At 37.4% G+C, this 17,692-nt stretch overlaps 1 protein-coding gene and 1 long non-coding RNA gene across 3 annotated transcripts in view; both read right to left on the bottom strand.

The window, feature by feature from the left end:
- Nucleotides 1-17,075, bottom strand: part of LOC119077492 (UDP-glucosyltransferase 2-like) — a 63,758-nt gene extending 46,683 nt beyond the window's left edge. Inside the window, exons 1-6 of one of the 2 annotated variants that reach the window (XM_037184713.1) lie at nt 16,732-17,075; nt 15,671-16,083; nt 15,489-15,605; nt 15,370-15,432; nt 14,646-15,085; nt 14,237-14,589 (exon numbers count right to left, since the gene is read on the bottom strand). In XM_037184713.1, coding sequence (XP_037040608.1) covers nt 14,298-14,589; nt 14,646-15,085; nt 15,370-15,432; nt 15,489-15,605; nt 15,671-16,083; nt 16,732-16,987 — 1,581 coding nt within the window. In that variant the 5' untranslated portion in view covers nt 16,988-17,075 and the 3' untranslated portion in view covers nt 14,237-14,297. Of the gene's footprint in view, nt 1-14,236; nt 14,590-14,645; nt 15,086-15,369; nt 15,433-15,488; nt 15,606-15,670; nt 16,084-16,731 lie in introns of those variants that run through there. The other variant, XM_037184714.1, reaches the window with a different exon arrangement.
- LOC119077520 lies at nt 3,273-3,975 on the bottom strand. Its single transcript, XR_005087818.1, has 3 exons — nt 3,820-3,975; nt 3,422-3,587; nt 3,273-3,363 (listed from the first exon to the last, which is right to left on the bottom strand). It is a non-coding gene; the product is annotated as an uncharacterized LOC119077520 (long non-coding RNA).
- Nucleotides 17,076-17,692: the final 617 nt, after the last annotated feature.

Below are 17,692 nucleotides of genomic sequence, written 5' to 3'. Positions count from 1 at the left end.
CTCAACAAAAAGTACTCAGTGAGAGAGCCGTGAGAGAGGGAGCTGTCAAATAAACAAAGAAAAAATGGAAAAAAATTCAATTTTGTCTCTCACACGGAGTACTTTCTTGGTAAGAGGAAACTAAGCATTTAATATGATTTTGTCTTATTCTCTGTCATTATGTTGTGTCATTGTGTATTTCCTCAGATTTACACTGGTTCTGGAGGAGGAGGAGCTATTTCGGCATTTTTGTGAAGTAATTTCATCAGTTCAGGCGACATATGGTATGGCTTTTCTTCAGTTCCATCATTACGCTCACGGTCTTCCACTGAAATTCAATAGCAAAAAATAAAATTCAAATTCAAAAAAAAGACTTGAACTCCACTTTGTTGGACTTACGGTAACACAAGAACATTGTGTCCACTGCCATTATGTATACACCAAAGAACGTGTTGCCAATAATAAGCGAGCTATAAACAGATATCGCAATTGCAACATAAAACAGAAAATTATCCATCGGTCGATTGACATCGTCCTTCGGCAGTAACATATAGGTTAGTACGCCCGTTCCAACAGCGATGAACAGATTGAAAAGGCTAAATAGTAATTTGGTGATTCGGTTCGTCACGAAAACGCTGTGAAGGTTGCGCATCAGTAAATTGGACGCGTCTCGCATACTTTTACAGAATGGATCCCCATGAATCGCCACCATGATAAAGGAATTTTTACTCAAAAATTGCAACAGTCGTTGAACGATTTCGCTGATACGGCAGCACAAATTGAACATTCGCATGCAACGATTGTCCATTAATGTTTTGATCAAGTAACAAATTACCTGGCCGATTGCGAGTATCATCGAACCGAGAGCAATTGAGCCTAGATGATAGCTATACACGCAGTGCAAAAGAAAAACATATTTTCATTCTTAAAACTCGGATGTCAGAGAGATGATAATTTGGGGACTGGGACGTCGCTTCGACAGAGAGATGATAATTTGGCGACTGGTAGAAGTGACTTGTTTGAATTCTACAAAAAACGAGCCATCAGAACAGTCGGAGCGTTTGCTGCGACTGAGCCCCGTACAAACCCGTATATCTATTGCGTACGTGACCCTAGTGCGTCTGTCACCCTACTTTGACCGTAAGCCTATGCGCCGGTTAAAGTAGTTAAAGTAAAATTATTATGTAATGTGTACATCTTAGAAATTGCGCATAGCACAATTACGAAGCCCCGTACGACGTTCCTTTCAAATAAAACAAAAATTTCAAATAGCCCTAAAATTTTAATTTATTGAGTATAAATACACATAGGGCCTAGTATCGGCCTCAGTCCGAGGACCCAAATTTAATTTTTTTTCAACTACATTCTATTCGGCCTTTGATTACCTTCCAAATGAAACAAAAAATACGAAAAACGGATGAAATTTGCTCGAGTTATATGTAAAATACACATGGGGCCCTAGTAGCGGCCTTAGTCCGAGGACCCAAATTTAATTTTTTTTCAACAACATTCTATTCGGCCTTTGATTACCTTCCAAATGAAACAAAAATTACGAAAAACGGATGAAATTTGCTCGAGTTATATGTAAAATACACATAGGGCCCTAGTAGCGGCCTTAGTCCAAGGACCCAAATTTAATTTTTTTTTAAACAAAATTCTATTCGGTGTTCGATTATCTTTCAAATGAAACAAAAATTACGAAAAACGGATGAAATTTGCTCGAGTTGTATGTAAAATACGCATAGGGCCCTAGTAGCGGCCTTAGTCCGAGGACCCAAATTTAATTTTTTTTCAACAACATTCTATTCGGCCTTTGATTACCTTCCAAATGAAACAAAAATTACGAAAAACGGATGAAATTTGCTCGAGTTATATGTAAAATACACATAGGGCCCTAGTAGCGGCCTTAGTCCAAGGACCCAAATTTAATTTTTTTTCAACAACATTCTATTCGGCCTTTGATTACCTTTCAAATGAAACAAAAATTACGAAAAACGGATGAAATTTGCTCGAGTTATATGTAAAATACACATAGGGCCCTAGTAGCGGCCTTAGTCCAAGGACCCAAATTTAATTTTTTTTCAACAACATTCTATTCGGCCTTTGATTACCTTTCAAATGAAACAAAAATTACGAAAAACGGATGAAATTTGCTCGAGTTATATAATCACTTAGGTGGCCCTAACTCACGAAGGGCCGACCCGAATATGCCCATCTTCGAACTTCGCCTCACTATTTTGACTATCTTTCAGGGAAAAAAAAAATTTTGAAATCGGATTTGATTTACTCAAGATATCGACGTGACGGACAGACGGACAGACGGACAGACGGACAGACGGCCCAAATTTTTATTGCGGATTCGTCATCTATAAACATAGGCAAACACTTTGCCCTTACCGTCTGCTTCGAATTCCATCAATTACACACGGCATCGTAATCCTATAAGCCCCTTCGTACTTCGTACGGGGCTAAAAATCAGAGAAATGATAAATTGGTACGCCTGTTGCGAAATAGAAGAAACATTGGAATGACAGTTGGCTTCTATGGGAGTGAATGTGAAAGAATTTATATGTTACTCTCTCTCACATTCTCTCCCATAGAAGCTAACTGTCATTCCAATGTTTCTTCTATCTCGCCATAGGCGTTCCAACTTATCATTTCAATGAAAAAAATTCGAAGCGACGTCACAGTCGTCAAATCTTTATCTATCTGCTGAAGCGACGTCCCAGTCGCTAAATTATCATCTAAACATGTCAATGGTGCGAAGCGGGCGAAGTGTCTTCAGGCTCTCTTTTATGAATCAAAAATTGAGTAGGGTAAAAGCACTAGTATTCGGCAATGCTCTAAATCCGGCGATTCTTTTTTGTTCTCTTGTTTAACCAATCAATTGCCTGATTTTGAATGACTGGTGCTTGTACCCTAACAAATATATGAAATAGGACCTACTGAGTTGTGTTACGTATAGCTGCAGTTAATGTGAAGTATGGAAGTTTGTCCTTGTCTAGTGTCCAATACCAAGTTGAGTATGTGTGAGCCAGTACCATTGTTTGAAATCCTTCAATAAACCAGCAGATCCAAAGGAATCCGAAAAAGTTCACCATCTTTCAATAAAAAAGTAAAAATTTTAAAGCTACAGCCCTGCAGAGAAATGACAATTATGGCGACGAAGACGTCGCCGTAATTATAATCTCCCTGCTACGCTTCCACTCTATAGAGTGGCAAAATTCATTGCGTACGTCCATGACGAGTTCAATCCTACTGTTATCATCTGAACTAACAAGTGCGATGTTGACCAAGACACTTGCAAACAGAGCGAAGAAGGCGAAGTGGAAAAGACTTGGTATGATCGGCAAGAATATGGTAGAGTAGGACGATGCCACCGCTCTGAAAATGGTAATAAATGGAAGTGGCCGCCATGTTGTCAGATTTCAAATCGACTTACTTGCTTCCTTCTTTGATCAGTGCTATTGCAACAAAAACATGCTGCCGTTGGCAGTAAATGTAGCTAACAATCACAGCTGTAATTATCATAAATATAATACCAATGACAAGTCCAGTATAATTATCATTGACGGAAGTGCTGTAGTGCATAAAACCGAGAATTGAAACTGAAATTGATAGAAAAATTCTCAATTCGTTTCGTTATACAGTCGGCGACTTTGAATTAAGTGACGCATTTTCTTTCAACTGTTTGCCAGCTGCTTCACTCATACAAATCAAAGTGTGCAGCGTAAGCACTTTTGTTTGTTAAATTGGATCGGCTGAAAAACAGTTAAAACAAAATGTGTAACTTATTTTAACGTCACCGACTGTAACAAAAGCTTTTCACAAAATAATTACCGCAAGCGAATAGAGCGACGATAACAAATATTGAAAACCAGACGGCTGGTGTTGCAATCCAACGAATCGCATAACAAAAAATCAGGCAGATCACCGCTGCAATAAGTATTGGTCCCAAGTAACACCATAACGTTTCTTTCAAGTAGGTCGCGTCGTATTCGCGCTTCAGAATTTAAATTTTGGGTGAATCAGTTGATGAACAAATGAATAGGTCTGTTCCAAGGTTATTTCAGCTCTCAAAGAGTCATTCATAGAGACATAACCAAACAATTATTGTCAACGAAATGTTTGCAAAACCGTGGAGGTTATGGCTCTGTGAATGCTCTCGTTAGTTTTCGGCTTGTCAAAAATTGTTTTCACAGTACGATGGAACAGACCTGTTTAAAAATTATTAACGCACTCTGATATGAGAATATCGTGAATAGCCCATATACCACGTTGCGTTTGATTCCACTTTTGAAATTTCAGCGGGCGTATACGGTGTGAGTTAAGACAGTTTCAGTCTCTTCTTGCTACACGAGAAAAGTATCAAACGTTTTTAAGATCTGCAGATTTTGTTGTAGTGTCGGTTGTGGAAAGAATGACGCAAGTCAACTACTTATGACAACAGTAATAAAATCCGCGAAGTGACACTCACAGCTTGAGCATGCAAAAAAATTAGGTTTACAACCAATGCCAATGGGAAAAAAAATCAAAAATTTGCTTTTCACTAGATTTTTATAACATTCAAATAAAAATTAGGACTTGCGTCACGACGCCTTAGTAAGGTGGCGCCATGCATGACTTTTATACAAAATTATTTTAGTGTGGACTTGCATCATAGCGAGTTAGTAGCATGGCGCCAAGACAGTTGGATTAGAGTATAGTATATAAACACTGAAGGTAATACAAACCTTCAGAGGATCACAAAGAAGACATAGCCCAAGTTTAGGGTGAGCGTAAGATTTTTTATGTTGCATCCGTGACGTTCGGCATAATAATGTTGTTGCAACAGCGTTGTCTCGTATTCAGTCTTGTCATGTGTTGCAACCTAACAAAACGAATGTGACTAGCGTACAACATTAGTTGCTAATATAATTTGGCATTAGGTTTGTGTGAAATAGCTGAGGCTAAGTTAGCATAGATAGTTAGCGATGATTGATTGTCAATTTATATATAGATGGTGGGAATTGCTCCTTTTGAGCTACAATATTTTCATATGCATTCAGTTTGTAAGGTTGGTATGAGAAGAGCGGCCGTTTTTTTTCGTTAGGTTAAGTTCTGTGATATTTTTGATCACGTTGTTCAAGATTCTGTTCTTATGTAGTGACAGAAGACCGACCTGCCGTCAGAGTCAATCAGTGACAGTACTGAGAAATACACTGCTCAGATCTACACTCAACGTGTTCCAAACCCAAAAATCTACGTGAAAACACTATTTGGATTAAATAATCTAAAAATCTTATTTCTGAGTACTTTCACTGATTGACGCTGTTGTTGGGTCAGTCTTCTGACACTTGATTTTCATGGACAACTTGATCGAAAATATGACAATGTGAGGAGAACAATTCCCACAATCTACTTGTTTTCTCTTTGTAAAAACGCAGTGAATTCTTATCGGAGGGTTAACATTAATCTTGTTATCTCTCTGCTGATCTCAGCACAGCATATATAAACAAGTAAATGGTAAATTTCCACATATTCAAATATGGTGAGAGTGTTTGCAAGGCATATGTCCAACGATTTACACTTACCAACATATTTGGATCGATGTTGTTCAGGCCAGTGGCGAGCACTATTCAAATAAAACAGAAAAGAAAATCTGATAACAAATTTGCGAATAAAGCTGAACGTGGATGTGTACCTTTACCGTGACTGCAGTCAGGGTCGAACATAAAAAATTCTGACATATTATGTGTGCAGGATAATCAGGGCTTTGAAATTTGGAGAGGTGACGCAAATACAGACAAAGTCAGGGCCGGACTGGCTCCCAAAAGGCGCACTTGTGCGATGAGCCAAAAGGCGCAAGAAACGGCAAGAAACGAAAACTTATTATTTAGAAAGAATGTAAGCATATGCTTCCTTTCAGCTGCACAAATACTATATATTATTTCGGATACAGTTTGTTATGCTACAGTTGAAATTGTTGAAAGTACTAAATTGTATACTAGGCGAGCAGAGCGAGCGATTTTTTTTTAATGAACCGTTCAAAGCTGAAATTTTATTGAAAACTTGCTTTGAAGTACAATTAAATTATTAGAAAAATTTTTAGTATTCCTGTGAAGAATCGCCAATATCAAATCACAAAAAAAAAAATTGCCAAGAAAAATCGACAAAGTGTAAGGAAACGCCAGAAAAGAGAATAAACGCTAAGAAATGTGAAAAAAGCTACGAATGGAAAATTTGTCTTTCTAGCGTTTCTTCACACTTTGACGATTTTTTCTGGTGATGTAACAAATAAATAAAAAATGGTCAATCGACAAGAGGAATCACCAAACGCAAAAAAAAATCGTCGAGTTGTGAAAAAATACCAAAATGATTTTTTTTATCTTCACGTTTCTTCTCACTTTAGCATATTTTATTCATTTACAAAACGTAAGCGTTTAGTGCGATCCTAGCAATTTTATCCTTCTACGAAATGTAATATAAAGGCACATCGTGCAGGACTTATTATTGGGAATTTCAGTTCTCAAAATTCTAAAAATTCTTAAAAAATTCTAAAAATTCTCAAAATTGTTTAAAATTCTTAAAAAATTCTTAAAAATTCTTAAAATTTCTTAAAAAATTCTCAAAAAATTCTAAAAAAATTCTTCGAAAATTTTTTGCATTTAATATGATTAAATTTTTCGTCTACTTCCTTGACTGAAAGTCAGGATTTTATGACAGATATTTTGAAAAATTTCTACATTGGCATAAAACGTTAAATACGGAAAACGTCCGTACTCTTGTTGCCGCGATAACTCAAGTAATTCTTTATCGATTTTCAAAATTTTGGGCTCATTCGATGGAGAATGAAAATCATGAGGTTCAGTTCGTAGATTAGCAATATTGAAGTAGTGAGATGGGAGTAATTCTATACACAACTTCTTTTCTTTTTATTACCACGACATTTTTTCGTTGGTTGGTAGACTAGTCATTAAGTTCTAGAAATTGGGTTTGTATAAGGACAATTTTCGTTAAAAGAAAAAAAATTATAGAAGAAAGCTACTTTTTACTAAGAAAAACACACATAAAATACACATGAAATCACTGAAAGACGAATAGAGAGAGATTTAGTTTTATGATACGAATTGTTAGCCATATTGTTTATAGAGATATGGGCTTAGGTGGTCTGTGGTGGAGGAAAATAGTCTTATAACTTCACTCGGTCTTAGTTCAGAAAAGTGAGTTTTGAAAGTAAGTTTAAGCATGGATTTACATGACATTAAAATGTTTTCTGGTGGTTCCGACCAGTGGGTGGCTAAGTTCGAAGAAGTTAATTTTTGCGTGAAATTATATTCTTAAAAGAATTTTTTCCATGCTTATAGGACATATGAAAGGTAATATTTGAACGAGTGTAAATATTGCGGCCAGAGCGAAGCGAGGGCCGTAATTTAGAAAAGTTTAATTAATTCAAGAGGTAGGCAAGAGATAGTAGACTCATATTTATTGGGTGTAAAACATCGCTCGCTGAACCTTCAACTCACAGCTCTTTTTGTTTCTTCAGAAAATTAAATTAATTTTGAGTTTTCTAAACAGTCAGTGAAAATAAAAGAGATTCACAATTAATGATGTAGCAAACAGACCATTCTTGAAAACACCAGCTTATTTAAAAATGGTAAGGGACTGCAATTATTGGAAAATTTAGTCAGTCAAGCGGCCTGACCCACCTAAGAGGTAGGGCCTAGTTTCAAACTCAAAATGGTCTTAACATTAACAATGGTTTTTTGTCGCTTTGAAAATTGGTCGTTCCTCACGTTTTTTGGCGTTTCTTCACAATTTGTCGATTTTTCTTGGCGTTTCTTCACGCATTGCCGATTTTTCTTGTGATTTAACAAGTTAACAAAAAACAATGAAACGCCAAGAAAAATCGCCAAAGTGTGATGAAACGCCAAAGTCTGAAGTAAATTCTGAAGAATTTTTTTTTTTGCGATTTGACTTTGGCGATTCTTTTTGACTGTTTTTTAGGCATAGGTAAATCATAATCATGTGAAAATCGACCAAATGGAATTTTTCGTTTAAAATCCCAAAGTTTCTAACTTATTAACGTCGTAAGATTATTTCCTTGACTGTGAGTCAGGGAAAATGTTGGTCACAAATTGTTCACTATTCCTTGGAGCGAAGCGTCTGTTGCAAGGAAAGATAGTTTGTGTTTCCGTTTCGTTGGACATTGCGTTCCTGTTCGATAAATCTGACGTTCCCTAATACATGCATGTATGATCAAAAACCTTAAATGCAAGAAAATGTTTGTCAGAATTTAGCAATTCTTTGATAACACGACGGAGATTTAAATTTCCGATGTGAAGTTCGAAGATGGGCTATGACGGACTTGTGACTCGGAGTTATTCCCGACAGAAAATTTGCCTCGTCCTTGATACCTTGAGTAATTCTCAACATATTTCCAACTTTGTTATTCGACGAGGAAAACATCTGAGTAGTAATCTAGGAATTATTCCTAAAAAATTTCTCGAAATGATTTCTTGGTGTTTCTTTGTATGGAATAAAAACGGATTGTTCTGTTCAATGGGTTTCATTTTCAATTAAGGTAACCAAAATCGAAATTCAGACAGTCAGTCAAAGAATCTGACCCATCCAAAAAGTCCTACTTCTTGTTGAAATTAACAGTTCAAAATTTTTGGAACCAAATTTTATCATAATGATCAGAGAAGACTCTAAGCGAAGTAAAGAGTTTGTGCTGAAGAATGAACTTCTTATTATTTTTAGTAGTAGTAATATAGGTCTTTTCATCTGGAAGATTATATAATTATATTAAAAATATATTTTTTTACCAAAAGTAATAGAGTAATTACCTCTATCAAAAAATTGTTGATTGATAAAATTCCTGAGGTTCGTTAGATTGAAATTGTAATCACATCGAAATTTTTATTTCCAACAAATATAGCTTGAGTAACTATAAATTACTAACGTTCAACAACTCGCAGATCGTATAATTGAACTAGGAGAATCAAAAGAAATTGATTACAAGCTTAACTTCAGATCACTTCAGTTGCCGAAACTATTGTCAGAACTTGTGTGCAACCTCTATCGTGTGCAACCGCAGCTAATTTTTGTGCAACTACACGTTCTGTCAAAAATTAGGCTTGTTCAAAATCAAGTAGACGAAGTATTTACACGCTTAAATTAGCCCCTACGACGCAAGCACCTAAAGAAAACTCATTTATTGCACCTGAAATCGAAGGTGAAACTGTATTCCGTTGAAGGTTTAAGAACTATTTTCATTAGCGCCGAAGGCGAAAATTTTCGCGTTTTTGAACGAAAAAATATAAAAATTACAATTAGCGCCTTTTACAATTCATAATATGATAATCTAGACAGGCGATACAATAGTACATTTTATTTTTGAAAAGGCGCAAAATCCAAAAAGCGCACTTGTGCTTTGCCTAGTTGCCATATATGGCCAGTCCGGGCCTGGACAAAGTACATACCCACTGAAGGTAACACAAACCTTCAACGGATCACAAAAAATACGGAGCCCAAGTCTAGAATAATATAAAATTTCTAATGTTGCATCCGTGACGTTTGGCGTAATACTGTTGTTGAACCTGCGCTGTTTAGTATTGAGTCTTGGCATGTGTGTTGCAACCTAACAAAGCGAATTTGACTTTTTTGCAACATTTAAAAACCTCCTCATATAGAACATTGGGTGGCACCTTAGACTAAACAGTTATAGACTGGCCTTTCATACAAAAATTTTGTTTGAGCACTAAAGCAAAAGCAAGGGCCCTCTCAATAGAACAAACTGACAAATTAAAATGAAAAATCATACATTTGAATGTGTGTGTGACAGCTCCGTGTACAGACAGTACTCGGGACTCTTAATGTCAAAAGTAAAGGGACTCATAATGTCAAAAGCAAAGCAAAGTTGACGTTTTCGTGTTAGTGGTGTGTGTGATATAATTTTTCAATGAATTTCGGTCATAATTCCTCTAGGTAGTCTACCTCTATGAGCAAAAGTAAATACAAAATGCTTAATAGTGTCAGTGAGTACCATAAATTTATCGTATACTCGAAAATCGGCGAAAATCGTTTGGATTTTTTTACAAATTTTGTTTGACGTTCGAAAGACTTATGAATGTGTTGGTGTATTTTGCGTAATATCGGTTTACTTTAGCTTCAGTTACGTCAATGTATTGCCAGTCTATACCTATTTCGTCTAAGGGTGGCACATTAAACTTGGCAATACCATGATGTTATCCTGGTGGAACTATTTCCCAATAACCAGCACTGACCCTGTGGGCTAATCGGTCAGATCCCGATGCGCAGTTACCTTAATTAAAAATCCAATATTCGGCTTTTTCGTATCATCTGTTTTCGGTAAGCACTTCAGTAATAAGCGAAGCCCACCCTGCGCCACACCTATCACTGTCATCAGCCTCCAAATATTTCTATATTTATGATAGGGGTAGTGCTAAGCGTAAAAGAGCCTTTGTATTCTAAATGTCTTATTTCCCACTTAAGTTCAAGACTTCGCCGCCAATTGTAAAGAAATTGGTCTCAGTATCAGTTCACAGTTCGTGAAAAATGTTTGAAAAATTGCCCATGCAATGACTGAGAAATGTTCACATAAAATTAATGGGCAAACATTCTTAAAGTTGATGTAAACCAGGGACGCCGACTTGTGTTTGGGAGTAGTGGTGCTCATACAACAAGCGAATCTGGAAGTAGTGGTGCTCTTTCAAGTAAAACTGGAAAGATGTAGTGGTGCTCATCATTCGAGTAGTGGTGCCCGAGCCTCGCTTGTCCTTAGAAGTCAGCGCCCCTGATGTAAACCCGATGTAAACGATTATTTTTCAGGCATTGTGCACGATCTCACGCACTGTGTACTAGCCTATTGGCACTTGAAGTAGAAGTAGGCGACACCTTCAGATTAAAATATAAATTGTGGAACAACAAAAGAAAATTTGAAACGCAAAGATTTACATTTACTGTCAAAATGTATGAACAAATGGAGTTTTTGTTATGTAAACATCAAACGAATCAAACTCTACACAACCAAAATCTTCCATACACTTTGCGTTCCTTTGCTAAAGCGACCTCCGCAGTGCATCTCAAGTTACAGTACTTTGAAACGTAAACTCAGATTAGTTTCGTTGGGTTTTATTTAACACAAACTTTAATGTCAAAAAAGAGCTGCCTTTTGAGTACGAAGTTGAAAATCCTGTGTAAAAATGAGAACGAATACTAGGCGACGGTTCAAAATATCTCGTTCAAATGACACTATTTTTAACGTGGACGACGTTTCAAACGGCCTTGAAGATGATCTATACAATGTCAACGAAACGGTACGCACGCTTTCAGGCTGACCTAATTTCAAGAAAATATAAAATTTCTCTCTTTTTTCTTATTCCTCTCATTTCGCTATACTTTCGTTATGGAGAAATGTAGAAAAAGAGATTGGTAACACGGCGCCACTTCGTCGGTGTAGGACTTTTGTTTGGAAATATTCATTAATCAAGCTAAAATCAAGTGTTTTTCAGTGTACCGGTTTGTCAATGAAAATGAGATTAAAGTCAATTTGTTGGGTGAAGGACCTAACATGTCACGAATATAAATTCGTCCGTTGAAGAAGCATCTGAAACGGAGAAGCGAAATTGTAAATTCCATTGCACGAAATAAGTATAATTCGATGAGTTCAATACAAGAAATCTATTGATTTTGTAAATTATTTTCGTTAAAATAACTCGACCTAAACTCCGCTCTTGATGCCGGTCGATATGAATTTTTTTCTGAGTTAGTAGTATTAAGTATGGTTTCCACTCAACAAAAAGTACTCCATGATAGGAGCCGTGAGAGATCGAGCTGTCAAGTAAAAACAAAGCAAAAATTAAAAAAAAAACATTTTTGTCTCTCACAAGGGGTACTGTTTTGGTAAGTGGAAATCAAGCCTTAAAAAAGGAAACATTCTCGATGTACGACAATAGTCGGATATTCAGTCAAAATTGGATCTTAAATTAGCGAATCTTGAATCTTTACTCTTACCACAGATACAAAATATGATCCAAGCGGTTGAAAACACCAAGAAAACCCATAACCATTTTACATCTGTTGCCAACCGGCTTGTCTTGGGACCTTTAAAATTCGCATCGAACTCGTACTTTTCGCCTAGATTCATTACGCCACATGAGCCAAGAAAATGTTTGAATTTAACGATTTGATTTTACATTCACAATTCACCCAATAACTGTTTGGACACATACCGTATTCACCGTTTATTGAAAATAACTTTTTGTCACCACCCCCGAAGCAAGCCATATTGCGAAAAAAAATCGACAACTTTCTCCAACGAGATACAGAATTTGAGTGAAACAGCCTCAATAATTGATCTGCTTTGTTAATATATGGGAGATTGTCTAAGAAAGAACTGAGAGACAAATTCACAACGACGAAGTTCGGCGACTGTTTTGTGTAGGGTAACTTACAGTGCTCAGTAATCGATCCACTAAAATTTGTACACAATTTAAACCTCATCTGTCCAGCTGTAATAACATCAATCATCTACCTTAACAGCCCAAAAAGGTTTTGGAGCCAGTTCATTACGATAATAATAGTTTCGCTCAAGTTTCTTCTCATATGTGAAGTGAATACAGGGGACTTCATACATGAATTTGCGTCAGCTGTTTCTCAACTGGTCCATCCAAGCAACCAACACAACAAATCTTTCTTAAATATTGGATAGTTCAATAACAAAGAACATTGCAACCGCAGCACAGTTCACGGTTAGCTACCCTATAATATTGCGAATACAATGGAGAAGCAACATTAACGGATAAGATGAAACAACAAACCTTACGGGCAAGGCAAAGGATGATGTGGGGTGTCATAATATTGGGCGAATCATTGAATAGAATTATTCACCATCACAAACCGTGAAGAAGATAGCGTCTGGTTGACGAATGTATCTCAATTCTTAATGATTCGATGTGAGAGAGCAGGGCAGAGTAAAATAAACCAGGCAGGCGCCGTTCATTTTTTAAATGTCAAATAAGTGACCTAATAAATAGAACAAAATGACATAAATTGATTTAATTTTATTCGCAAAATTTAAGGCTACTGCTGGACGTAGGCCTCCCCTATTCTTTTCCTTTCCGAACGATCTGTTGCCAGTTGTTGCCAATTTGTGCCTGCAATTCTCTTTATACCATTATTCCATCTCTCTGGTCGTGTTTTAGGTGGTCTCCAGCTCATGATCTTTTTGGTTCAACGTTCGTCCGTCCTTCTTGCAATATTTCCCGCCCAGCTCCACTTTAAAGCTTTAAAGATGTTATTCTTTCCATGACATCAGCGATTCTTGTCGAATCCATTGATTTTTCATTCTATCTCTGAGCGTAATTCCAAGCATACTCCGTTCCATGGCTCTTTGTTTCACTCTTAATTTATTATCGGAAGCTTTTGTTAACGTTTCCGCTCCACATGTGAGCACGGGGAGCACGAGGAGAATTTTGATTTTGAAAATCAGTCTGAGTTTTCCAAACGCCGCCCATGTAAGATCAATTTTACGTTTTATTCCTGCAGTTTGGTTTCCCAGACCCAACTTCAATTTGTTCAATCAACACATAACTGTCAACTCGTTCAATGACAGTATAACCAACATTATTGTCTCTGTCATCGTCAATGTTTGTCATGCACCTGAATTGATGTGAATAACTTGGGTGATATGGTGTCACCCTGACGTACACCTCTGCCAATTCTGAATTTTTCCATGCTTTTATGGCGTTTTACACATGACGTAGCGTTTTTATAGACGTATCGAATTGTGTTGGAATACCTTGAGTCTACGAATGAGTCTAATATCGACCATGTTTCCACTGAATCGAACGCTTTTTCAAAGTCTACAAGACCACAGCAATCTTGTATTCATTGCACTTCTCAACCCGCGTTCTCATCATATGTAAGTGGTCGTTTGTGCTGAACCCTGATCTAAATGCAGCTTGTTCAACAGATTGGTAGAAGTCGAGCTTCTTGGTGTCCCTTTTCGTAACGACTTTCATGAACAACTTGTACAGTGTTCAGTTCATAAGAGATTGATGGTTCGATGTCTACTTTTTGATCACTGCATTTTCCAGTGCTTCTGGTACTTCTTCCCATTGGAGACATTGCCGTAGAGATAGCTCTCCGAAAACCTATGTGACTACGTTACCGTTCGTAATTTCACTTTATGTCGCGCGAAATTCACGGCCGACACCTCCAGCCCAAATACACTCAGGAAAAAAAACTAGAATTTTGGGCGAACCAAAAAAACTTTATTAATTTCCTTAGAAACTACAGCATCCAGCGTCCACTTAATTATTTTTCTGTTTGCTTGCACTCTTTTCCACCTTTTTCGACCTGCGACAGCATAACTTTAGACAACTCCATTTCAGTGCGTACCAGAATACGATCACAAAGACGAAAATAACCGCAAATGCGTCCAGATTGTGATACTGAATGAAATTGAGATCCAAGCCAGCCGACCGAAGATGTGGTGCACCCTTGTGCCGAATTACATACTCTGACCAATAGACCATCGTCTCAATCGGGGTCATCGGTTGATCGCGATATCGTTCCGAGATGACTTTCGCATTCTCTAAGTACCTGGAAATTACCCGCCCGGTTACGCCGTTTCTCTGTTGCCATTCAATCAAAATTACCGTTTCCCATTCAAAATTTCATTCAACGCCCATTCTACCGATTCCAATGTTATGTTATCGTAGTTCAACTTGATCGCCCAACCGGCTTGCGATCCTCGTTTGATGTTCAAATGTTGATCGCCGAAGAATGGTATGCCGACAATGGGTACCCCGTGATAGATTGCTTCGGTGGTGCCGAGAAGTCCGCCATGTGAAATGAACGCTTTCACGTTGGGATGGCCGAGTATGTCGCTTTGTGGCAACCAACTGCCGGTGTAGACATTTTTCGGCATGGGTACAGTGTCGTCTTCGAACTTCCAAACGATTTTTTGTTTCAATTTGGCGAAATTGTTGATGAATGCGTCTCGCTTCTCGATGGGGAATTGAGAACTTTTCATAAACGAACCAAGGGAGAAATAGATGACACCGTCTGTAGCTGAGTCGAGGAAACTCTGTATGTCCTAGAGAAGACGCAAACGAACTCCACTCAGTTTACTATCCTTCGATGAATAAATTCACAGGGAACGCAAACAGACAGATGCTAATGTGATGACTGGGTCGTTTCGTCGGATATAGAGAGAATACGTCGAATGATTTTGAATTTAATCGAGAGCAAATGTATTGAATTCTCTCTCAAAATACACCAACTGTCATTGGACATTTTTTCATTCGACGAAACGACGTCTCAGTTGTCGTCATATTAACATCTCTCTGAACACAATAAGCAACTGAAAAATTGACTTACTTGAGGTAAAGGTTTCGGATTTCGACTGACATGCATTCCACCAACTTCAATTGTGTTCGGTCCCTATAACGAGCTCTGTTAAAAAATAATTCGGAAAAACTTTGCACTTTAATACGAACGTAGGGCAACGGTCTCGCCAAACTGAAATGTGAATTGACAAAAATGAGCGACACATTTTTCCTCGCCTCATCGTAGGTGAGTTTAGCATTAGGAAACGCCGAATTGTAAACCCATCGCTAGAAAATAGAAATTGAATCTTACGATGTCTCTGCAGGTGTCTTTGTTGCAAATTTATATCCACCTGCAACGGATGTGACATCGCATTCAAAATGAGCGATTCGTATCCGTAAAAAACGATATTCAAAATTCGGTTCCACAGATTCATCTTATCCGGAAAATCCTGCATTGTATGCGAAACATACGACAACGGAGACGGATTTCCGATCAAATCGTTTGTCCATCTGGATGTACTGAAGGTTGAGAAACCAATCACCGGAGCATCGAATTGTTGACCTAGACCAATCATCGAATCGGTGCCGAATATTTCGATAATCACGAGGTCATACTTTCGACCGTATAGTGCTCGAACGTTCTCATGTTTTAGAGTAAAGTCGCATAGGTCGTAGCCGTAGTAGAGTAAAATTGGTAGGATCACAGTGACTGGCATCTTGGTGAAGGCTTCGATACCCTGGGATTCTTGTTTTTTCATCATTTCTAGGGGAGGAAAGAAAGATATTTCAGTCGAAGTTTAAACTACTTCTAGGTCTGTCATTCATGCGAAGGACACGATAGTTCACTATTATGATCATCAGTCGTCATTATCGTAGCGAGTCATTTAAACACAAAGTTTTTGACATTTGTTGTATGAGGACAGCATTGTTTTGTTCAACTGTCACTTGAAAATATTTAAATTTTTGGCGCACTTATTTATTAAGTGGCCAATAAAGTGTGAACCTAAGGCTGTTATAGTATAGACTGTTATAATGTGATAGAAGTATTTATAACTTGGATCAGTCATTTTAACTTGCCTTCCTGTCCATACAACTAACCGGTGAAATGAAATTATGACACAAAATGTATGGGCCATCTCTCAAAATGTTCAGTATCAGTGTATGGAAATCTAGCGGGAATTTTTCGTACCCCAAAGTTACTCTCTCAAATTAACTTAGCTCTCTATTACTGAGCAAAACGTACAGAAGGTACGGCAATGAAAACATCATTCGTTTATCACATTGTCTTATCTTTAATTAACCGAACCGCATGAAGTCTCATATCTCGGAATCATGAATTGTTTCATCATTGCTGACATAACTACATGTGAAATCGGTTGAATTTTACTGACGACTCGAAAGTCTACTATACCTTCAGCTTTCTCCAGAACGCCAGTAACTTGAACCGGTTCGATATTCCGATGTTTCGGTTTGTAATCGTAGGGTGAAATTAACGTCACATTATGTCCGGCATCGGCTAAACCAATCGAAATTGTTTCTCCAACACTAAAATGCGATTTACTCACTGCAGGCGAAACCACCAAAATGTTGTACGAACTGATCAGCGGCAATGCACTTAACAGTAACACTACTTTTAGGTTCAACCGACTGTTTTCGTAACTCTTCATCTTGTTGCGAAATCAACAAAAAAATAATTTAATAGACAAACAATTCTGCGTCGTCGCCGAAGAGTTAATTCAAACTAAGTTCGACAGCTGATGTAACATTAGCTAAATACATTGACTTTGGTTTCGTAGACCTCGTATATCAACAATCTCAGATAATGTTATTGATTTCAGCTCCTTAACATGTTGATTGTAGGTATATAATCTAGGTATGAATTTATGTTGCTCAGTTATGGTTTCTCTCGCATACATTTTTCTCTCTCATTCATGTTATGAGCTTTGTGAGCAAAAGCTTTTGTGAAGTGAGATGAATTTTATGGCATTAGTGAAGCTCAGATATTGTCGGTGATTGTTTGTATAAACGTTTGATTTTCCACAGTTACTGATGGTGTGACTGTTCTTTTCTCGTGGGTAAGAAAAAAACGTGAAATGTGTCTGATGAGAACCCAGCTCTGATGAGCAATTTTTTTACAATTCACGTCGTAAGTGCGGTCGAAATTCAAAATGGAAAGTGCGGAGGTCTTTCTAACGTAGCGTATAATGAAGCGTGGAAATGTATTTTTCGGTTCACTTTTTCATCGAATCGTTCACTTTAAATTCAAATTTTAGGCACACTTACGGCGTGAATACTTCAGGTCATAGAATGGAATGATAACAAACGAATATTTAAAAAAAATAGCCTAACTTCCAAGCAGAGCAGCACTCTAG

Source organism: Bradysia coprophila, unplaced genomic scaffold (genome assembly GCF_014529535.1).
Source record: "Bradysia coprophila strain Holo2 unplaced genomic scaffold, BU_Bcop_v1 contig_235, whole genome shotgun sequence".
Lineage (NCBI taxonomy): Eukaryota > Metazoa > Arthropoda > Insecta > Diptera > Sciaridae > Bradysia > Bradysia coprophila.
Note: the sequence above shows the minus strand (reverse complement) of the source record. Positions and strands in the feature narration are given on the sequence as shown.